Below are 24213 nucleotides of genomic sequence, written 5' to 3'. Positions count from 1 at the left end.
CACAGGACATTCAAGGACAGTCGCCATGGTAACAGGACCAGCGAGTTCCCTAACACATGTGTGAGTGAAACTGGAGGGCAGGGAACATGATTGCAGCGCTCCTAATCACTTCAGCCGACATGTACATGTACTCTCACACACACACACACACACACACACACAGTTTCCTGAGAATAGGTAATTGTGTCCGACTGTGATAGAAAGGTATTTCTGTATAAACACCACATCATGTTAAGATGCTGCAGCTTCCACTCAGAGATCCGCACAGAGCGCCTCAGCTGGCCTGCTGAGAGTGAGGCAGTGAGACGACAGTGACCTCTGCTGGTTCATCCTGAGAATCATCATTTTCACATTCCCCCTAATTCTCTCAGAGCTGGAGTCAGTTTTGATCAATGACATTTAATTTCAGTACCTTTATTGGATATCTTCATTAGAATCACAAGCAGCTAATGTGCTTTTTACGGAGGTGAGGAAAATGTGTAATTTATTAGCTGAATGCATAATTTTGAAAGTATCTTACAACCAAATCATTTTTTTTAAAACAGCTATTTCATTGTTTTTTTTGTATTAACTGTTAATTAAAAGACAATTCCTAATGCTAAATTACAGATATATGAACTTTTTCATCTGCTGTTGCTGCACGTACTGATATTGAAACCAGTGTTGAGACTTTGGTAACCGATCCACCTACCAATAGTGCTGAATTTCCATTCTGCTGGCTCGGTTTCAGGGTGTTAACTCACACACTTCCTACACTGACAATTCAGAATATCTGCTGAGAAAAATAGCAACTATTCAATGCTGGACATAGAATATATATATATATATATATATATATATATATATACACACATGTATATACATGTATATACATATATATATATATACATATATATATTTACTGAGCAGGAACAGCAGCTGAGAAACACTTATAAGAACTATGAATAAGAATTGGCAAATTTAGAGTGAATCAAACTTTAGTTTTTTGTTATTTCACTGTCTTAAAATGCTTTAAAACAATTTACTAAACCGTTGATTATTGTTGGAACAGATGGCTACAATTTCATACTGTTTTACTTTGTTTATATGTGGCGGACCCTGCCACCTTTCCAGCCTCAAACAGGGTTCTGGGGACCTTATTTTCCTCCTAGAACAGCTTGTTTATTCACTTATGGAAAGGAGTTTGTATGATTACCTCATTAATATTGTAAATATTCAAATTCTGAGTTTGAGCTTCTCGAAAACCACATAGTGCCCCTTTAACAAATAATTACAAAAGATAACAGCAACGACTAACCTCATTTACCTCCAGTGGTATCTAGCGGTGCGGATTGTGTTACTGCCGCTCGTTTCTGCCCCCATCACAATTCAGTTTAAGTGAATCTAATCTCGCAGCGCCATCAAGATTACAATTTAAAACTGTAACACTTCACAGGTGAACAATGTCAGAACTACAACAGTGAGCCAGCACGTAACGAGTTGATCTTGATGAAATGCAGTCTGTGCTTTTTGCTGCTATCACACACCAAAACGTCTGCCGTGAAAAAAAAAAGGTCCATTCATCATGATTACGGTTGTGTTGATAAATTGCCTTTGGATCTACTTTAACTCAAACAAATAGTCTCCATATGAAAACAATTAACTGCATGTTCTGTGGATCATGCGAGGTGACTTGGACAGTGTTTTCTAGAGATACATTACTGGATACATTTTGGTGGTGCTTCATCTCAGCATCTATGGTTTGGCGCACATCTGTGCGCAGATGTTCGTGGATGGATGGATATCCCACAACTATCAGATGGACTGTCGTGAAATGTGTTGCACACTCTCATGTTCCTCCCGCAGGATGAACTGTAACAACTTTAGCCTACCCAAAACTTTTTGTATGGTCGAAATGAGATCACTTTTCAAATGTGTGTTTCTTGCTGATCTGCAAATATTATAGCTACAAAGAATATGGTAGATTTAAACACAAACAGGCTGAGGAATCTTTATACATCTGTCTATCCTTCTGCTAAACCAATCAGTGCACTGCTACGTTAGATCTGGATCTGAGGGTATAATGCGATATGGTCTATGGTCATGACTCTGTGTGTGTGTGTGTGTAAACCTCTTGAACAGAGCTGCCTAAGGATGCAAAATATTGCATCTGCTTACATTTATCTCAGACCTTTTTTCTTGCTGAACATGATCCTGTATGCGCAGCTGCGTTCTGTCACTGGACAAGAAGCTTCTTGTGTGAAAAAAACAAAACAGAAACACGAAATCCAGCGAGGCTGAGGACAGCATGTGCAGAAGGGTTTTTTGACAGAAATGAGAACAAAGGGACATCTTTTTTTTTTTTTTGTAACGGAGATGTTTATTTAGACAACTGAATGCATGCCAGAAAGAACTGTGTGTTACAGCAGCGGTAACTTTCAGCTCTCTCACTTTTCTAACTCTGAGGGAGAGACCCGAATCAGGGACACACCGAACTCTGGAGTGTTTGCAGAGAACACGATCTGCTCTAATTTATTGCATTGACACATTACTCTTGTCATGTATTAAGGGGACAGGGGGAGACGGGGGGGGGGGAATACCACTGTTGAGTTGAAGATTAAGGGAGCCTGGATCTTACACAGCTTCGGCCGGAGTATCGCGAGTTGTTAATATCACTGTTTTGGCGAAAAGGACAGAGGTAATTCACACCTTGCTTTAAGGGAACCTCTCACACAAAACACGTAAAGAGACGATAAAAAAGATGCACTTACTGTAGGTAGCATTCACATGCAAGTATAACGTGTCTTCTCCTTCAGACTAGATTTAACATTTTTCTCCACTATTTTCTTACAGAGATTCACAGCTAATGTTTTTTTTTTTTTTTTTCTCAGATTGGGGAATTATCTTACACGTAATGGCTACTGGATGAACGAAGACGTGTTGGATGGATGTGGGAGAAAGAAAGAAAAAAAAAAGAAGACAAAATTGTGCTTATCGTTGTACTCGTGCTCCAGTTCGACCCCTTTCGTCCACATACGGGGGGGGGGGACACGATTTCACCCAGTTGGTCCATCGAAAGTTTTCCTGTTGCCGTTGTTTTTCTCCAATATATTGATGAGCCGGAAATACCATAATATCAAAAATAAATGCAACCCTTTCACAAAACAATGCGCAATAAATAATAATCAAGTGGTGTTCTTGTACTGTATATGTACTGTATATACACAGAGAGTTACGTTTGTTGTATATATGTACACAAAAACAACTGGCAGTCTAGTTTTCAGACTGTTTTTTTTTTTTTTTTAGCGTTAGCCTACTACTGGAAAATTCGTGCCCAGATTTCTAGAAATTTCCAGAAATAAGCGACAAACATAATAACTTACACAGAAGTCCTCCAGAGAGCAGAAGGGGATAATGCACAATGAGACTACTATGTTGTGACTTTTTTTTTTTCTTTTTTTTTTGCCTCGCAAAAAAAAACAGAAGCACCGGTCTGGAAAAGGAAAAGTAAATACAAAAGAAAAAATGTAACTTTTTTTTTTTTTTTTCTTTTTAGGTAGGTTGTAAAAAAAAGAAAAAAAAAGAAAAAAAAAAAAGCCTCTAGAATTCCATAAAATAACTAGCTTATTAAAACATTGATGACAACAACATGCACGATGCTTTTTTCCCAGCCTCGAGGTGGAGAATGTTATGTTTTGCAGTTTTTTTGCATGTAATAATGCGTCTAACAACGTGAGGGCCACCGGTGCAAAGCTGTGCACGCCTCGAGGTTGAATCACAACCCTTTTCCCTTTTTTCTCCTGTAAGGGCAGCTGTTTGTCTGTCTCGACTTGCTCCTTTCCCCCCCTCAAACAGTTCCTCCAAAATAAGAGTTTTTTTTTGTTCCATGTACATCATCTTGCAGTTCACATGCTCAGGTCAAAGAGGGGGCAGCAGGATGCCGTAAATCCATAAATGTCCGCGCGTTTTTCCGTGTCTCTTGGCATTAAGTCTGTCTGCTCACCAACAAACACCTCTCGTAACATTTCTTTTCCGTCCCAGTCTTATTTTTAGTAGCTTATGTACAGGAGGCTGGAGTGTCTGCCAGGCAGCGTCCTCACACATTTACAGTTTGCATTCCAGTTTCTCAGTCCTCTGTTCCTCTTCACAGGTGCTTTTGTGTATGTGTCCATGACAGCTTTATTGTCGTTATGTATTTCTACCTAGGAGTGTGTGTTGCTGTGTTTTTTTGTTTTTTTTATGGGTTTTGTTCTGCTGCTGTGATGGCGAGGTCACTGAATCTATAGAATGTGCTTGTGTAGACATGTGTGGATGGTTTTTGTGCTTGTGTGTCGATCAGGTTGCATCATCTCTGTGCTTTTTGCTTTCTCCCTCAAACGCTACGTGGAGGTCTCTGAAGCTCATGGGTCCTCCTGTTGCGTCCCTTCTTATTGTCCTGCATCCGTCTCCACTTGGCCGCGTGCTGGCTGCTCGCCCGAGACCCCCCTACGACCTGAGAGCCGGCCGCGCTGCCCTGCCCCTTCTGGCCGTTTTGTGTCTTCTGGTTGTTTTTAGGAGCCTGGCCGCTCAACAAACCCAGATTCTGTTGAGCTCTCTGGGTGTTCTGGCCCCGTGCCGGCCCGTCCACTGTCGGAGCTCCGGCCTGCTGCCATGGCCTGCTCTGTGGTGGACTGGCCTGCTGCTTCTGGGTGTTCGGAGCTTTAGGCTGCAACGCAGAGTTGGTGCCGCTGGTGCTCTCAGGTCTACTCTGACCGTTGCTGTTCGGCGTCTTCACCCTCTTCTGTTTGCGCTCCTTCTTCCAAACTCGATCGCAGAACTCCTCCACGCTGTTGAGGTCCGGGTGGTCCAGGAGAGACAGGAAGTCGCGATACCACAGCCGGTGTTTGGGAGAGTGTCCGACCTCGCCCGCCGCGCCAGGGAGCCCGGGTAGGATGTCGCCGAGCTTCTGGGCGGGGATGACCTGGAGGTTTAGGCGCAGTAGAGGCTGGATGAAGCCGTGCTCGACAGCCTGGCAGTGGTAGATACCCGTGTCGGACTGGGCCAGACTCCGGATGAGCAGGCCCTGGTCTGTACGGAGCACCCGGTCATCGAGCTTGATCTGAAAAAAGACAGACAGAATGTAAATTAAGAGCAATCAGAATAACTGTTGTCTGCTTACACACTGAACACAAAACATCTGTTCTCAGTTTTTATGCACTGGAGGTTTTAAGTTGCCACATCACACATCTTACTATTCACACAGGCCTAAAAAATCATGCTTGTAAATATATGTCTTGAAGGAGCAATGTGACTTTAGTAGGAGTTTTGTTTATATAGTCCTACATTCACCCCACCATAACTCAAAGTAAATGCCTATCAAGCTCTGTTTTCCAAACGCGTGGCTTATCTCCCGTGTAAGTCTTAAAACAGCCTTCTGGGGTTGAAGCTCCACACATACATTATTCTTTACAGAAGTAAAACACTAGTCTGGACGGGGGGACGTTCAAGATAACAGAAAAACCCATAATCTTTAAAACTGGAGGGATGCCACTTGGATTTCATTACAAGCTAACACCGTGTTCAGACAGACCACATCACTGAGTGAATAATCGAGCCACAGGACTTTTGTTTTAAAGCAGCGAGGATGTTGAGGCATTGGCTAAAAAAGATGTTTATGCATGATACAATGATGGTCGCCATGAGAGTTAAAATCCTTCCCTTGTAGTATTAGAACCAGCTGTGCAGTTTGCGTTTGATAAACCCTGAAACTTCCCGGGTTGTATTTCTGCATTATCACAACCACACGCCCTGCTGCTCGTCCGGTTAGACAAATACAGCCACAGTGGAAAAGCGGGGAATAGTAACCGGTTACATCATGGGGCCAGAAGTCAATCTAAACATCCACACCCACGAGGTCACCGCCCTGTCTAAGTCGCTGAGGTCAGAGGTCAAAGAGGTCCTACCCCCATAACGCAGCCAGAGAAGGGGAAAGGTGTAGCCTTCAGCACAGAGATGTTTTGTTTGCATTGATTGTTTGTTTGATTTAATTAGCCTGAAATCGAGAAAAATCCCTCAAAGTGCAGTGTGTGTGGGACTTGGGCCGATACGCACCTCGTGCCTGCGGTCGTCGTTGGGCTTCTGCAGCTGCCAGTAGATGAGCGCTCTCTGAGACTTGGGGCTGCACTCCAGGAACATGCTGCTGTTCTCCACGCCGTACACGCTCCGGTCCTCCACGCTGCCTCCTAGGCCGTCCGTGTCTTCTGCAGGAAAACACAAACACAGACAGGATGAATGAGAAGTACGTGGCAAGGAGAGGGGAGACTGAAAGTGTATATGTGCGTGTGTGGTCATCAATGTACCATGATGCTGAAGGTCTGAGCACTGAGAAAGAGGGTCTCCGTTTCTGATGTCCTGTCGTCGGGTTCGCCTGAGAAGAAGAATGAAAGTTAATGAAAACATATTCTGTAGGCTCTCTGTACTGTTTAATTTCAACCACTAGGGGGCAATGTTACCCAACACCAATCCACACGGCTTCAGGACTAGAGAGTGAGTGTTTATTCAACCCTCAGCTCCACTGTTGAATCGCATATTAGGAAAAAAAAACCCTGAACCCTGGCTGAGCATAGAAATCATAAACCTGCCGAGCAGTGAAACGGCGTGCTTCATTTCCTTCTGATGAGCCGAGATTATGAAACACATGCGGTATTGTTTCGCCCTTGAAAAGCCTTGTAAAAAGCGGCCCCACTCATTGCGCTCGCAATATGAAAGTCCACTATGTCATCCGGCTTTTAGTGAGACGTTTTCACTGCCCGGATGAATACGTCTCCCCTGCTCCTGGTTGTCATGGTCATTTTTAAAAAGTCTCTAATGGTCGCTGTAAAAATCAAAGCGGGGAAGAAGAGGCGGGGTAAGCCAAAGGTGAGGCGAGGACTGGAAAGTACGTGGAACCATTAGATGTAAAAAGGGAAACAGATGGAGCGAAACGGTCAGTGCACCGAAAAACGTCCACAAACATCCCTCCTTCCTGAATTCAGTGTCGTATCTGCCGTCTTTCTGTCTCTTTTCTCACACGTGTACCTCCTCCTGGGCTACACATTCCTGTCTTTTTTGGCCGTCTGAGCATGTGCGGGGCCTGGGAGGGAAAATATTTGGAGGAAGAGCTGAGAGGAGCCGGTCCCGGCCTTAACCACGGGGTGTGCCACCTCCTCTGTAACCCCGCCAGGCTGGAGTATACCCACTGGCCTACTTCTGCTGGTGTGAGAAGTTCTGGATGAATGAGATGCAGGGGTGTAGTGCAGTGTGTGTGTGTTTGAGGGCTGTAGTGGTCAGCCTAATCCCGCTGGATACAGCAGAGGGTAATTTGAGGGCGTGTATGTTCGTACCTCCTGGCTGCAGGGTGAAGCGGTCAGACAGCTCCTGTTGGCTATAATTTAGAGTGTGTGTGGTTGTGTAGATGTACACACGTGTGTTTCTTTATAGCTCAGTGTGTGTGTGTGTGTGTGTGTGTGTGCATCTTGTGGGGCTGTAGGGTGATGGCATCGCAGCTCAGAACAACTGTTACTGGCAGAAGTTGCACCTCTGGAATGAGCCTCTGTCGATTTAATGACTGTATTTTCTGCCTGACTCTGGATTACTTCCACGTTTAGATGTCTTGGCCTCTGCCGTGTTCTTTTTGTCTCAATTGCACTTTGCTAATAAGCCAGTGGAGGTCTGAGGTCAGAGAAACAGGGTTGTAATATTGAGTTGCCCTTGAGCGAAAGCATTTAAAGCCAACTGCAGGTGCACTGATAACTCCCAGGTGTGTGTGTGACGGCAACACAAAGGCAGAACAGCATGCAGGCTCAGCAAACCCCCTCTGAGCATAAATAAAGGTCACAGGTTTGTTTGGTGTGTGTGTGCACGCTCCTACCTCTTGGCGGTAGGAAAGTATCTGGAGCACTCGGTGCCGTCCCAGGCGCAGTAAGGGTCTCTGGCCAGGCAGCACTCGGCGCAGGCTTTCCCATACACCTCGCAACGGTGTAAAGACATCTGCGATACGCCCAGGGCCGAGCCAAGGTACAGCTGTTGCTGTAGGAGTGAAAAAAAGAAAGAGTGAGGACGTTAAAATTTTATATTCCTGTGTGGAAAAAAGAAGGTGGTTGTGGGTTTGTTTCTCAGTAGGACCATTAGATATCATTGTTTTTCGGATATCAGTGTTTGCTTAAAGGCCCAGAGGTTAGCGCTTTCTGGTTTCGCGTGAACTCGCAGCCCTGTCGACAACTTTCAGATAAATGATTATGTGTGAAAACGAGTTTATACCTGCTTGGTGGACAGCTCCATGGCCGTTATGGGAGTGGGTTCCTGCGCAAAGCAAACACAGTACAGCTGTTTTTACAACCGCATTCAGACATCACGGGTGATTTTATAGGCTTTCGGATTCATTTATTGTTGTTAACACTCAGTGTTCATTGTAGTACCCTGAAGACAGTCATCTCCTCCAGCACCACCTCCTCCAGGTCATGCCAGCTCTCTCTGGGGATGGTTACTACCTTCAGCACTGTGCCCACGTCTGAAACAATATAGACATTCACATACGTTTATTTTGATTGTATATAAATAATCTTTACCAGAGATGCAATTTATTATAAAAAGTGTGAATGTGTGGCTACCATCTGGGGTATATTTACATTTATAAATATCTTCTATTTATGTTATTTTATTTTTTTTTCAGTACAGCTGCAACAGTGAAATGTTTGCTGAGCACTGTAATCTTTCTAACAGTAGATTAAACCATATTTCAAGGTGCAATATGCAAGAGTTGGTCAGCATGCTCCAAACAAATAGGGGGCAGTATACCACCAGAGTACTACCTGCTACCTGTTTCTAACTGTGGGAGCTCAGAGCACTGTGGGAGCGCTGCTGTTTACAGTGCCGGCTGGTTAGCATGCTAACTTTAGTGGATATCTCTGCGACACAATATAGAATGGAATTGGACCCACAAACAAAGTTTACATTTGTTTAAAGGTGCAATGTGTAAGTATTGGCCACCTGTTGAATTCATACTCCCGATACATGGGGGCAGGATATCACCAGAGTAACTGCTATCTGCTGCTAACTGCATTGTGTTTATACATTCATGACTGAGGCTACTGTTAGCTTGTTAGCTCAGCTAGCCGTGCAGCTCGCCAGACTGCGAGGGAAGCGTTGGTGTTTACACCGCTCGCACAGGCGCTTTGGACCGCTGGGAGAAAGACGTTTCAGGCTAGCTGGTTAGCATGCTAACTTGAGAGGACATCCTTGCAACAGCGTACGTAAACTTTTTACAAGGGGGAAGCGTAGCATGAAAAATGTGATGGTCGCATATTTTATGACAAGCTGTAAAGCTGTGTACCTGTCCCGATGAACATGACATCATACTGTCCGTCCTCCGCCTCCACTCTGTCCACCACCAGCTGGGAGAACTGGTAGTCCACGTCTGTCCGCACCATGATGGGACGCCCGCCTATCGGGTTCACTGGGTTGTACATGGCTGGATGACCTCTGGCAAAGGTGATGACGTCATCGGGGAGGTCCTTGGTGGAGTCGAATCCGCCGAATGTCTTACTGGGACACTGAGAATCAAATCAGAAAAAAATTATGAATTATTTGACAGTGGTGTGTTTTCTGTGTGCTAATTGTAAAAATCATTGAATTTGTGGACTGTTGTTAATGTGGACACTCACAGTGCCGGGGCGGGGATAGGGCACCCTCCCTTGGAAAGGCACCCACTGGTAGTTGGGTCCATCTCGATGAGCGTAGGGCCCCAGGAACACCCTCCTGATGTCCGCCATGTTGTACATACACACCGCTGAGCCTTTAAAGATGTTACTGTGGAGAAAGAGAGGGAGGGGGTGAGCGAGCGGTGAAACGAAGAAAGATGGCGCAGACAAACAGAAAGGGCTCAGAAATGATTGGTCACAAGACGGGGATTAGGGAGCTTGTGAAATACTGAAGAAAGACAACAAAATCGCCCTTCATCGCACAAAGACGGAGGGGAGCAAGGTTGTCATTACCTAAGTACAGGAATGACAGATTGGAACTTCACTCTGATTGCTTCCAGCCTCTTGAGAACAGACAGGAATTTGGGCACGCCACCAACAGAACGAGAGACCTGCTTCAGAGTATTTGAAATCCCCTTCAATATTTTTGCAAAAACGCTCCAGCCAAGACGGGTGGGTTTTTCTCTTTTGCTTTCACTGGCCAGGCGAAGTCCAAAGCAGGCGAAGGTCAATCAATCACGCCAAAAACAGAGGGAATGATGTGGATTTTATTTCTGTTCATGCTCCGTCCCAGGTCATCCAGGAGACAGCAATTTGAGTGGTGACTCATTAAAGTGGAGAATTTGACGAATATTCCATGATGTACATATTCCGAAAAGAGGTATTAAAATATTCATGTGGAGACTGTGACAAATAAGCTGTCTGCTTAAAGGGTAACTCCGCCAATTTTACACATTAAAGTGTGTTTACAGGTCTACAGGGGAGTAACTACTGCAAAAAGTAAAAAAAGCCTTTTGTGGCTCCAGAGGAAGCATCGTGCAATCTGTTAAATTGTCTCCAGTGATCTCACATTGGCTCCAAGTTGCATTATGGGTAATGTAGTGAAATGGTTTGCCGTTGTACTCCCATAACACTGTTAGACTCAATAAATCAATGAAGCAGAACGAGAGATATCACCTTTTTTATTTCACACATTCTTATTCCCTTTTCAGAACCTGGCGCCTACATTACCCATAATGCAACTTACCCACCAAGTGACATCACACGAGGCAATTTATCACATTACATGCAGCTTCTTCTGGAGCAACAAAAGGATTTAAAATACCTATTTTTTTCCACATACTGCATGCAATCATACTCCTCAAGACCTGTAAAGATACTTTATTGTGGAAAATTGGTAGAGTTACCCTTTAAATCTCTGAATCCATTAATTCCAGCCAACATAAAGGCGATCTGTTTCACCATTTTTAGAATTGTGTTTATTTGCTTAATTGTAGGTTAGACACTCATTCATCAGCTTCTATTACTTTCTACAGACAGATTTAAAAGGCAGATTTAAAATTTGTCGCTTGCATTTGCAGGATCTGAACGCTTCAATAAAGAATCGGGACGTCCTTTGTCTTGCTGACTGCGATGGGAAGTTGTACCAGACTAATTAGGGATGTGGCTGGCATACACGCAGCCGACAGTACGCGCTAAGGCGTGGAAGATGAATGGATTAGCATTTGAAAATGTTAATTACAGAGAAATTCAATTAACTCCAGGGGCACAGAAAAAAAAAAAAACAGACACTCCGATATATGTGCTTAAGAAGAAGAGGCCAACATGTGTTTGCACAGATACACACAGTTTGAGGGATTCAGTCGACCCCGGGAAATGCGCGTACACACACACACACACACACACACACACATGCGGGGCACAATCAAACATTGATCTGTCAGTGGCAGCTTCTTTGTGCCTCATTAAGCAGTGATATTAAAAGCCGGTCCCTCCGAGTCTCTGCTCTATTCATCTCTGAAAACCGGCCACTTAGAAAACCAATTAAACCACTCTAATTCCTCAATGCCCCATAATTGAATTTTAAAGCGTGCATGTGTGTGTGTGTGTGTGTGTGTGTAGAGACACACATGCGGGTACGTAGGTGCACACCGACCTCTTGCTTTGAATACGTTCCAGACAGCAGAGAAAAGCCGCACGGGTCTAGTGATGCAAGGGCGCGCTTGTCGGTACGCGTTAGCTTGCGCTGCCGTTCCATTCAGCCCGTCTTATCATTAGCAGTGATTGATGGTGAAGTGTTTGTCCTCCATTCAAAGCGAGTCAGAGACACTACTGGACACAAAATACCCACCCCACTCCCTCCTCCTTTTTCCAAAATGCAAATTCATCATCATCATGATAAGTGCCACCATCTGTGCCATTTCAACCCCGCTTATCTGCCTTCACCTCTCCGCATGCTTCAATAGAGCCACACCCGGCCTCTGAAAACCCCATTCAAGGCTGGGGCGGCGGCCAGGGGCGAGACGAGCGTTCCTGCTGAGTGAATATCGTGTTTCTCTCGCTCCCCTCCTGGCTCCATAATCTGATTTCCCTACAAGCTTCTGCCAAGGTTTCAATGAAAAAAAAAAAAATAAAAGAAGGAGGGGGGGACAGGTAGGCGGGGAAAAGGGGGGAATCGGCTAAAAGCAATCATGAGGAGGGGGAGCCATGCAACCATAAGACACCTGTAAGTGGATTACAGGACGGGGGAGCGCTGTCTGGGAATTTGACGGGGGCACGCTCAGTTGCCTGCATCCTGCCGTGTCATTTAAAGCGGTTAGGAAATTACAGATAAAGGGGAATAAAGGATGTGAATAGGAAGAATTCTTGAAAGGAAATATGAAGCGTGTGTTTTTCAAATGCGGAGGAAATAACTCGCGCAGGACAGTCGCTCGCTGAATATATATCATCTCCTCCTGATCTCCAGGCAACAACACAGCAACAAAACAAATGTGATTCCGCCCGCGTCTGTCAAGCTATTTGAGAGGTTTTTTTTTTTTTTGGAGGTCACCGTGAAAAGACCTGTATACCTGGATGTGGTGAATACAGCGTAGATAACTGGATTCTTCGGGTCCTTGGAGCTCATCAGAAACACGTCCTCTGCAATTGAAACACAAAGCAAAAAAAAAAATGGGCGAGGGTGAGCTGTGAGTCTGTGAGTTCAGCTTTTTCTCTTTGCGCGCACATAAAAGAAAACACAACTCACGCAGCTCGTCGAAGTGTGTGTCAATGCCGTTGACCCCCGGAACTGAACACATAAGCCGGGCCTTGAGGAAAGTGGTCCACTTGTTCACCAGACTCCTGTGACCTCCCATGTCATTCTGTAACACAAAACACACCAGAACTCAATGTTTCCACATAGTTATTTCTGTGAGCTCAGGCAGACTGGAGCTGCAACAATGAGTCGATTAATCAACAAGTCAATTGAAAGAAAATTTGTTGCCAACAACTTTGATAACTGATGACTCTTAACTGCCTAATGGGCCCTAAAGTTAGCAACAGGTAGCAGTTACTCTGCCCCCTATATGTTGGAGTATGAATCAGACAGGCGGCCAATTCTTCCAAACTGCACCTTTAAATTTAAGAATTTGCTGCCTCTCTCTTTGGAAGTGTGATCGGCATAGTTTCACAATTTTTCATCAATCCTGAAAATAATCATCAGATTTATGGATAATGAAGGTGAGCTTTGGTTGCAGCCCTAATGCAGATATGTAAGAGAAATGAATGTGAGTCTCCGTGGTAAGGATTTTTGTTTGTGTGTGTGTTGTTACCTTACACAGTTGTCCTATCCTGGCGATGGTAGCCTTGCCAGTGTGCTCTCCGTCCATGGCGTTCTCCTTGAAAAACAGGAAGATCTTGTCGTCTTCGGGGTTGTCGCTCTCTGGGATCAAGTTCACGCCGATGAACCTGGGGTCTGGAGGAGGAAAAGGCACAAACACACATTGTTCCTTTCACGCTTGAGTCGCACTGACAAACTCACAATATACTGTATAATGTACTTTACGATCCGACCTCTGCCCTCAATGGCAAATCCTCTCGCCCCTATTTTACACCTCTGAAACCAATCCCCCGTGATATTCTCCAGTCACGGCTCAGTAATAACAGCCATTCACTTTACACCCTGCTGTCACAGTATCTGACTTTACCCCAAGTGAGTGCTCCAAGTCCAAATCCCACATAACCCCTGTCTCTGGACCACATCCTCACAAAACACACATGGCTCTGATTGTCCCGGGTAGCGCTCGAATAAATTTATCCCGACTTTAGGCGCGAGAGGAAATCAAAGCTAAACGGGCGAGCTCGAGGCCTCGGGCCCGGGATAACTCTTCAAGAGGGGACCAAGGGGGAAAGTGGCCGCAGTCATCGAGGCGTCATCGGGCGTAAAACGAGCCCGTGTCTGAAGGCTCGGGGGGGTTTAGCTGCGGAGAAACAAGCAGTGCCATGTTACGCCTGCATGGTCGCTTAGGATATAGAGTAGCTGTGAAAAAGACAAGTGTGGCCAAAGTGGGAAGCAGATTTATAAGCACTGTGAGGGTGCGAGACCCTCTGGTATGAATCATGTGCACCCCACATGCGCTTTCGTACCTCTATTGTGAGTATACCGTTAAATCTACACGTTCGTAAATCTAACCTTGTGTGCGCTCGCATACGAAAGCAGGCTTCTGCCAGCGTCGCCGACCACTGAGGTCACACAATTCATTCCATTTAAATCCCGACAAAAGGCCACTTTATTCAGCGGAGGTTTAAATCCAACCTCAGCGTTGAGTGTGAGGGCATTAAAGGGTGTAGAGACGTGTATATAAATTGCTTGATTCAAGACCAGCAAAGCCAAAGCCACAGTTTAACCCTAAATCCTTTTTCAGTATCGACTGCTATTAAGGATTCATTCCCAAGTTTCTCTCTTGTTACATTTGAGTACCATGTAACCTTGTTGATAAAGGCTCAATAGAATATCCCCATCCCAGTAATCCATGCAATTACAATCCCCCCTTTGTGGAGAAGGAGCTGGATTTTGCCGGGCCGGATGGATACAATCCCCCATGTGTATTTGTTTGAGCAAGGTGAAAGATCAATGGGGATTAAGGGCACTAACAATGACTCCTCCTTTTTAAATCGCTCTTTATTAATATGTCACAGTAATCAGCGCTGCGGAGAGCAGTGTTTGTGATTTTTTTTTTGATGGCGCTCAGGGTGAGGAAGAAGAAGAGGGGGGCTGGTTGAGAGGAACTGAGCGGAATTTGACTCCACTACAGGAAAACAGCTGAGAGCGGATTAGTTCTGTGGGAAAGAGGGGGGAAAAGGGATGGCACGGCTCGAGGGAAAGGTTCAAACTGACCTTTTGTGGCTCCCTGAGTCCTCCGCGGTGCCGAAAGATAGCCAGACAGACTGAACGGTCAATAACCCCCTCACTGCCGCGCTAATCTTACCAGCACAGGCCAAATCCAGAGAGTTTGTGAATGGGCTCTGATATCTGATGTCTGCTCACGAACGGAAATGATTGGAGACTCGAGGCTTGTAAGAGAATTTAATGCTTCAAAAGCCTGTTGACAAGCTCAGTGGTGTTTCTTTCTTTAAAAATGCTCTGTGACAAGGGTTTACTTCATCCTTGTGCCAAGGTTTTTGCAGGCCACAAGTGTCCAATTTTACTTTACTAGTAAAGTTTGTTGGAGTTTGTGGGGTTTGGAAATGTATATTATCTAGCCATCACTGTCTGAACTCATTTGCAGCTGCCAGTAAAGGCAACATATTTGAGTAAACAAGTGACAGAACCCTGTTACGATATTAATTTACACTGTTACAATTTACAATTACATTTCAAAGAGAATAAAAACACCTCTTCATGAAGAAAAAAGTAGATGGGGCTAGCCGTTTCCCCGTTTCTAGTCTTTTTGCTAAAGTACGCTAACAAGCTGCCAGCTACAGCTTCAAATTGAATGCACAACCACGAGAGAGTGGTATTGATCTTCTTGTCTATCTCTGAAAAAGCTAATATACATATTTCCAAAATGGCCCAAAACCCAAAGAGGAAATGCATTCCTTCAGGACAAAAATACAACTTTTCCCATGCTAAATTCATTTATTTGTTTATTTTTTACCATTCAGCCATCTTGAATCATGCTGCTCCGTTCTGATTGGATGATGATCTCCCAGGGTACGGAAAATAGCAAAGTCCCTTCCCATGAAATCAGCAGATGTGCCAGAGTACAGCTCTCCATCTGCCAGTGAGAGAAGTAAACAGTTAGGAACAAATGACCGTCTCTGAATCGAATGTGTGCACTTCCTGGAACTAATCAAGGCAGGCAGGGATCAAACTCACCGATCAGAAGTGAGGCCGAGAGCATCTTGGGGTCGTAGGGGCTTTTCCCGCGGCCGTTCTCGAAATGCGAGGCCAGTCGAAAGATGTTGTCCTGCGGTGAAGAGGGTCAGAGTTCAACGTGAGGCCAATGAAAGCCACATTAGCCGGCTAAAGGTGCATTTATAGCCTATGCTTCAAATTACACCCAATCCTCATAATAGCGCACTGCACAACAACTTCGGGCCACACATGAGTTATAATACGTTTTCTTTTCATTGACAAACTTTCTGCTTTGGTGACAGAACAACTTTAGTCTCGGCGACTGTGCAACAGGAAGGAATGATGGGGGGTAAAGAAGCAGCGAATGCACCGCTCAAACTCAGATTCTTTGAATATATTTAAAAGAAAAGTTACAAAAGAAAGACCCAACTTCAAATCAATTACTGACAACACCACTTTAAACTCAAGTGAAGTCACGCAGGGTCTTCTTTACTCAAAACCCGCATGGTGCGAGCAGCCATTCCCCCTCACCATTGTCGGTCTGCAGAGCCCACGCTGGCTGCATTGATTAACCTGTAGACCTTCATCAAGATGACTGATTAAACTTTTATGTGGGGGAGAGGTTGTTTAATTTCCGAACCATGTTGTAACCGCTCCTTTCTACGTCTTCGCACAAAAGAAAACATTGATGGGGAGATAATCAATGTAAGGAATGATTACTGCTGCGCTCGACAGAAAAAAATGTGTGTGTGTGTGTGTGTGTGTGTGTGTGTGTGTGTGTGTGTGTGTGTGTTTGAGCAGCCTGTTCTTTGAAGGGGAAACACTATTGGACTTTTTCTCTGTCATTAGTTACTATAACACTGTTGTCACATTTCCAGACGCTTTAATGAAAGCTCCATTGAGATCTAAATGACCCTTTGCATATATATAACTGATTAAATAACCCCACATTTGAACGCATTACCTCTGCCCTCTTGCCCATTTCCAGAAAAGCACAGATGGGGTGGAAGGCTCCTGTGCCACAGATGTACAGATGGGTCTGGTTGTACGGCTGGAGGACCCGGATGAAGTTATTACACTCTTTCTGAAAAAAAGAAACGAGATAAGGAACATCAAAACCCCAACTAATGTCGAAGCTTATACTCTGAGACACACAGCTGGAAAAGAGATTTAAATACATTCATATACATTTCATGCGTCTGCAATATCCGTCTCTGTTTATGTGGTAATCCTACCAGCGTAATATGTTATATAGCCTTGTAAAGCAAGTTAAACTTTTAGGGATTTCTTTTTAGGAAAGAGATTGCACGTGTGAGCGTTAACCTCCACATATCATACAGTTTAAATTAAGTTTTATCCTTCATGAAAATAATGCTGACACTTTTAATAGAGAAGGAACTCTGACGTGATTCGACTGAAAATAAAGACTAATAGGAAGCAGAGGAAAGCTCCATTGGAATTCCCTTTTTAAAGCCGGGACTTTCCACTCGATTTGGAAAAAAGACTCGTTGTGTGAAACTGAGTCTCCTTCAAGGAAATCCCACCTGTAAGTCAAATCAGGTCTTTAATGATCCATATGTTTGAATTTACTGAGGGTATTTGGGTTGGCTCTCCGACACATGTTGATAGTCCCAGCGGCGTGAGACTGTTTATTAGAGTGCTAATCAACGGGATTGGTTAATGCAGGAGTGTTATTAGCGGCCTTGAGGAGTTGATTCGGCCACATGTGTTTAAAAGATTAGCCTGGGGTTTTGCCTTATTACAAATACACGCTGAACATCCCACCTAACAAATAGGAACACATTTGGTCGGGGATTTGGAAACGCAGCGCACACATCGCATCACATCACATGCAGACAGCCAAATGATCGCGCTTTATTCCTCTCTTTAACACGTGCGTCTCGTCAGGCTACTAAAAACCTCACTGACATCTCAGTTTGATGATTTGATGACGTCTCGCATATGAGACATTAATGGATACAACGGAGGTCAGGTTTGAGTGATGACATTTTCCAGTGCAACAACAAATTGATTCTGGCATCACACATTGCAGACTTTTTCCAAGAATCCAGAATTGTCCTGCTATTATTGAAAAAAAGTCAGAAACTCATGTTTAAGCTCTGAGTCTTTCTTCTCCTTCTTCTCCTTCATTGTTGTTTCTTGCTGAGACCTGTATGTTAGAATACACAGGCAGAGCTGGCTTAGCTCAGCTTAAAGAATGAAAACAGAGGGAAATAGCTACCCTGGCTCTGCCATGCTCTGACAAAATCCGATCAATATTATTATTTATGATTATTTTCTAAAAATAGGCTATTATCATTAGGACTATTTCTTTGCCGTGTATGGCGATTTCCAGTAAGTCACTGCACCCCGCCAATAAATAGTCCCGAACAAAAGACCCTGTGAAACTACAAATTCTGTAATTTCTGTACTTTGGTTTTTGTATATTTAAACAAACAAGAGTGTGTCGCCTTTGGACAGAGCCAGGCTAGCTGTTTTCCCCTGTTTCTAGTCTTTGTGCTAAGCTAGCTACAGCTTCAAATTAAAATGTACAGACACTCTTGGCTAGGTGCGGTGATTTCCTGCAAGTCACTGCATCCCGCCAAGAAATAGTGCCGAACAAAATAACCTGTACAGCCACAAATATGTAAATTCTCTATTTTCTTTTTTGTATAATTAAATGAACAAGATATCTGAGATATAGATCTAGTGCGTTATCTCTGTTTTGAAAGAGCCTGTTTAGCTGGTTCACCCAGTTTCAGGCCTTAAGCTAAGCTATGCTCACCAGCTGCCAGTTACAGCTTCAAAAAGAACATACAGAATCGAGAGTGGTATCGAAATTCTCGTCTAGCTCTCAAGAAGGCAAATAAGAACATTTTCCAAAATGTCCCAAATATTCTAGTGTTGGTTTTGTTGTAATACACATCGTGTTATACTGTAGCATGCTGGAAGCAATTCATGGGGTCAATTACAGCACTCAGCACCTTCTAACTGTAAATGTTATCATCAGCCCACTGCTTAACACATTTCAGAACCAGGGCTTTCTCTGAGTTCACAGGGGAAGAGTTAACTTGCATGATGTCTTGTGGCTGACCTCAACCCTGCACGTCTCCGTGTCTTTGTGACTGTGTAAGTTAACGACTTTACCCTCTGTGTTTCCTCCCGGTCGAACAGCAGGAGCGCAAGTCCCCCCACATCATTCTCACGCCCTTATTATATGCATTTCACCAGCTCCTATAATCCCTCCCCCGAATGTCAGCTCTGTTTAGGATTTTACACGGCTGTCTTCGAGTTAGACTCATTAGCTGTGTGGTAGGTAGGTCGCACCTAAACCACTGACAGACGTTAGTTACGCAGGTCACTCAAACATGCGGCCCTGTCTTGCCCTCCAGGTGAAAAACGGTTTCCCTGATCACAAACCATGTCATTATGTGAAAACCACAACACCCACAGAGGATAAATGAGTCATTATTGGATAAAATGAATGACTCTCTTTGGGCCGATGATGACTTCCAATGAGAGAAATGGGTGGACAGATTTGTGTGTGGGTTTGTGTATATTTGGAAGAGTTGAGTGAATTTTGAGATTATGCTGAGGCCCCTAATTGAATATGGAAAATGCATTGGAAATGTAGGATAACTTCGGACTATTATTTTCCCTTTTAATATCCGTAATAGCTGGAGAAATAATTGGAAATGACATCAGTGAATCTGCACTCCAGCATCTGAACCCTTTGTTCGCTGAATCAAATGCAACAACCTGGGCAGTGTTACACACTCGCCCCTGCCAAGGAGAATGATACAGCCATCAGGCATTTTGGAGGGCAGCTGTTACATTTGCTCTGCGGCTGTAAATTGTGGTTTTGGAGAAATGCATCACTTTGGGAGCTCTGAATGCTTTAGTAATGTCCTAATCAAGGTTCCTCCACGCTGCACTCTGTCTCCGCTCTCACCGCTTCATTTTAAGTGTAAACATTTTCACAGCACGCAAATACCTCATCATTGTGTTTCCTTGCAATTATCTGCTGCCAGAACATTTTTTTGTTCCACTGTGTGACGGAGCGAAGGTGTAGTGTAGTGAAAGAAGCTTGAGCTGGTCCTCGGTTTAAAAAAACTTCTGTGATTTTAAAAGGACGTTGTAATTCTGGATAATCCTAAAACCCTGCAGCCGCTGCACTCCAGACTCATCCAGCCATGAAATTAAGATCAGATACAACACAGAGAGGGCCTATCCAAACAGCAACACGAAGATAACACACCATCACCGCCACCATTCGTGCACACAAACATAGCTGGTGGCGTACAGTATGTGCTCAGCAAACTTGCGCCGAATGGCACATGTGAGCTAACACGCCGCGTTAGATAACGAGAACTCAAACAATGCACTCCCACATAAATATGCACATATGCGCACTCTCTGAGGCACATACATAAACAGACTCCCAACAGCAGCAAATAACCTCAGCGGTAATGTGTCACTGTACACCTTTCCGTGACCAAACATCTGTCGGACAAGCATGTTATTAGCGGGGGGAGGCCTACAGAGAGTACAGTCTACCGTTAAATCATTTTTATCTGAGCCGGGATCCTTGCTGGGTCCAGGCAACTTCTTCTCAGCTGTATTACTTCCATCAAAACATGCATCCCCGAGAAATGTAAAGAATTGCATGGAACTGCACAGGCCAGCCGTATAATTAGTGTAAAAATAGAAGAAAAAAATTGTAGAGCACAAATGATGATGCCATCTTGCGTGTGTGGACTTACCCCAAAGTCTTTCCCTGCCCACTTGCATTCGTCCCTCTTGGAGGGGGTGGCGGGCCACGCAATCTGTGCAAATGAGAGAGTGACAAAGTCATACTATGCCGGGGGAGGAGAGCACAGATTTATATGTCGGTTCATGAAACAGTGAGTCAATGCAGTGAATCAGAGGAAATCAGGATTTGTGGATTTTAGGGAGAGTGATTATGAATTCCTCATGTATTTATCAGGAAGATTCCTACGTTACTCACATCCTCATTTCTCTCTATACCCCTGGTCATACCTTCAGTGTTGAGGGTACATGAATATTAAGGGATGGAAACAGTGTAACGATGGACTGTAGGCACGGGACAAGGTGAAATATTAATATCATGATTATCATGTCCAGCATAATTGGGATTCATGAAATTAATCATCGAAATATTCTTAAGACTTTAAAATATAAACCAAAATGCGCTAAACATACTGGAATCACTTCAACCTTGTTCGGAAAGTAAAAATATTTTCATTGCATCACACGTTTTTTTGTAAATAAGAATCAATCAAAGAACCATAAATCATAAGGTCTTCCTAGACATCTAAAGGATAAATAAATAGTGGTAACCTCATCTCCCTGTTGTATTTAAGCTTCTAATCCAAAGTCTTTACATTGATCCAATTTCACTTGTTGTGGGGAATACAATGAAGAAGACGAAGAAGAAGAAGAAGAAGAAGAAAGTCTCCAAGTTTTAACGCAACAAATCTTTTTAGAGCTGTGGAATTCTTCTTTTAAAATGTAAAGATGTCAGTTATCTTATCTGCGTCGTCCATGAAAAGCAGACAATTATTGGTTATCAGTATCAGCTGAATGACATCCATAATATGCATCCCTACATTTATAGTCCAAACATGGCTTATGGTTCAAATTATGCTGTATGAAAGTTAAAGTCCTTTCTGCAGTTCAAATCCTGAGCATATGGTTCTGTTTTTCACTTCAAGTATGAGGAGAAATAAAAGCTTTTTGCTACTTTGTTTTGGAAGAATTGGGACTCATTGTGAAATAAATGACGGCTTTGTCCCGTCCTTAAGACAAATCCACCCTCGGCCCTTGGTGTCACGTAAATTATAAACACACGTACAAGTCTGCATGTGTGATCTGTCAGGAAGTGATTATGTACTCGAAAAATTGGGTGCGATAGAGCTCACTGTTTCGCTGGAGGCCACACAGATGTGAACGGACAAAGGAAATGTATGCACATGCATTATTGCGTCCACGTTCCCTCCTTCTATCCCTTGACTTTATCTCCTCCCCAAGATCAGCTGAGTTTTCCTCTCTTAGGAATCTGCGTTGTGCATTTCGGCGTAATTACATTAGATTTGCTTAATCACTGCTTTTTTCGTCTTTATCTCGTAATGACGCAAAGATCAGAACAAAGGAGCATAGACGGGAAAAAAATACACATCCGAGCCAAGGGCGAAAAAGAATTCAGAGACAAGCTCCCTCCCTCTCTCTCTCCCTCTCTCTCTCTGCATTGACTATGTATTTTTCAGCACTTTCATAGTCCTGCTCAGCTCTCGGCAGCCTGCAAGCAAGTCTGTGTCAGTCTTGTGTGTCTATGAAAGCAGTCCAATCTGATAAAAAAAAGACTGTTAACCTAGTCCAGGTGGTGTAATGAAATTATGGACAGCCCTGTCTGGACTGAGAGACAGTGGGAGGGGAGAAAGAAGTGGTGTAATGGACTCCAGAGGAGAGGAGAGGAGAGGAGAGGAGAGGAGAGGAGAGGAGAGGAGAACTGCATTCAACTCTTTTTAAAAAAACCCTACAAGATAAACCAAAACCTTTACCACGATTAACCTGCGTACATTTGACTTTTACCTGTTTCATGTCTCTGTTGATGTTGACGAGGTCGAACGAGAAGAGGTGGTCCTCGGCTCCGACCAGTAGCCTCCCTCGCTCCTCATCCAATAGGAACGCGTCGTAGCTCGAGCTGTTGGCCAGGCCGTTGAAGGTGACGAGGTTACTGGACTCTAACATCTCTGGAAGGGGAGGAGGAGGAAGAGTTAGTGTTGGCCGACAAATGACTAAAAGATCATTAAAGAAACTGTCTGACATTAAAGAAACAGACTCCACATTTGTATACTATAACATTACACCTCAAAACCTTGCATGAAAGTAAAGTGCGTGTACTAAAACTGAGGACTGTGTGCAAAGGAACGATGTAAAAAATACATCTGCAGCAAATTATTCAGACTTAAAATATGCAAGCCAGTGCTGCCAAAATGAATGGGGCTCTAATGAGTATTCTAGTTGAGGATGTTCGCAAAATAACGAAAATTCACGGTGGATTGTGAATAAATAGCAGAATTTGAGATTATGATGTTTATGTACTTTGTAGCCGGGATGTATCTACTGAAATGAGCTATTAGCAAAATAGCTAGCCACAGCCCCATCCTGATCCAAAGCTTCTGTGCTAGTGGTGTAAACACTGGTCTAGCTCCAAGTCTGAACCAGTAGCTGCGTTGCTTACCAAATAAGGGCAGCGAGAGTAAGCAGCGTGAGTAGGCAGCAGTTAGCGGTTAAAAAGTTGCTAAGTACACATGTCTCTCTCTGTCTCTCTATGTTAAAAGTGTAAATAACTGCAATTTGTATTTGCACTGACAGAGAATCCATGCTCGATAATTCAGGTGTCAGAAAAGAAAGGAATTCAAGTGCTTTTACATGATCAAGATGCCCTCTTGTATTAAAAAAATTCAAATTCTCCATGTTTCCCTAATTGCTTTTCCACACACACTTCCGCACAGACACACGTCAGTCAGGTATAGCGTGAGACATTTTGAAGTGAACACAGCATGTCCTAATCAGGGACACGGCTCAGACTGTTCAGCCGTGTGATTGGTTGAATAATTCATATTGAGTCAGGGCCAGGGGAGACGCTGTGTGTCAGTAAGTTATGAGTGTGTGGCATGTAGCCGTAGACGGGTTATTATAAATCAACACTGGAGCGTGTGGATTTCTGGTCCATTCAGGTGTACAAAGTCCTCAAGTGTGTAACAACATGCAGCCAATCTAGACCAGCACAAGCCTTTACATACAGGCTGAAGTCTGGGCCGACCGCTGACAGTCAGTTAACCTTTAATCACGGAAGATAAATTCCATCACCTCTGACATCAGCTGTGACAGTAATAGTATTGCATTAACAAAGAGACACACACTCCCTTCCTGAGACCAAGTTAACCCCCTGATTTTGTTTGTCACAGCACATGTAAGTACAACATAGCTCATTTATATTAGTTATAGTGTAACTGGTAAGGCTTCAGTGTTCAAGTGAATCTCTGGACAATCCAGAATCTTTATTTTCCTTCAATAATAGCGCTCAGACATCTACTGAATTCAGACTCCCAACAATGAGGGGCAGGAGTAACTGCTGACATTGTCTTACTGTATTCCATTTAAACATCCATGATTGCAGCTTCTCTTAGCTTGTTAGCTCAGTTAGCCGTGAGCTTGGCCAGACCACCTGAGGAGTGTTGGTTTACAGGCCCGGGGGCTAGCTGGTTAGCATGCTAAGTCCAGTAGATGTATTCATTTGTACATATTGCACCTTTAAAAGTGCTATAAGGAACTTTTTTTTTGTTGATTCTGACAACCCGGTGGCATTCATTAAGA

At 43.9% G+C, this 24213-nt stretch overlaps 1 protein-coding gene across 5 annotated transcripts in view; it reads right to left on the bottom strand.

The window, feature by feature from the left end:
- Positions 1–2826: 2826 nt before the first annotated feature.
- The window catches only part of sema3aa (sema domain, immunoglobulin domain (Ig), short basic domain, secreted, (semaphorin) 3Aa), a 117259-nt gene continuing 95872 nt past the window's right edge, over positions 2827–24213 (bottom strand). For all 5 annotated transcript variants that reach the window (XM_030439684.1, XM_030439685.1, XM_030439683.1 and 2 more), the window contains 16 exons: positions 22423–22583; positions 20574–20636; positions 16775–16894; positions 15832–15922; positions 15611–15730; positions 13286–13428; positions 12721–12835; positions 12545–12614; positions 9660–9804; positions 9329–9548; positions 8415–8506; positions 8257–8298; positions 7868–8025; positions 6318–6385; positions 6070–6218; positions 2827–5077 (listed from right to left, as the gene is read on the bottom strand). In XM_030439684.1, the coding sequence (XP_030295544.1) occupies positions 4352–5077; positions 6070–6218; positions 6318–6385; positions 7868–8025; positions 8257–8298; positions 8415–8506; positions 9329–9548; positions 9660–9804; positions 12545–12614; positions 12721–12835; positions 13286–13428; positions 15611–15730; positions 15832–15922; positions 16775–16894; positions 20574–20636; positions 22423–22581 (2481 nt within the window). In that variant the 5' untranslated portion in view covers positions 22582–22583 and the 3' untranslated portion in view covers positions 2827–4351. The remainder of the gene's footprint in view (positions 5078–6069; positions 6219–6317; positions 6386–7867; positions 8026–8256; positions 8299–8414; positions 8507–9328; positions 9549–9659; positions 9805–12544; positions 12615–12720; positions 12836–13285; positions 13429–15610; positions 15731–15831; positions 15923–16774; positions 16895–20573; positions 20637–22422; positions 22584–24213) is intronic.

Source organism: Sparus aurata, chromosome 14 (assembly GCF_900880675.1).
Source record: "Sparus aurata chromosome 14, fSpaAur1.1, whole genome shotgun sequence".
Taxonomy (NCBI): domain Eukaryota; kingdom Metazoa; phylum Chordata; class Actinopteri; order Spariformes; family Sparidae; genus Sparus; species Sparus aurata.
This window is presented reverse-complemented; position numbering and strand designations above follow the sequence as displayed.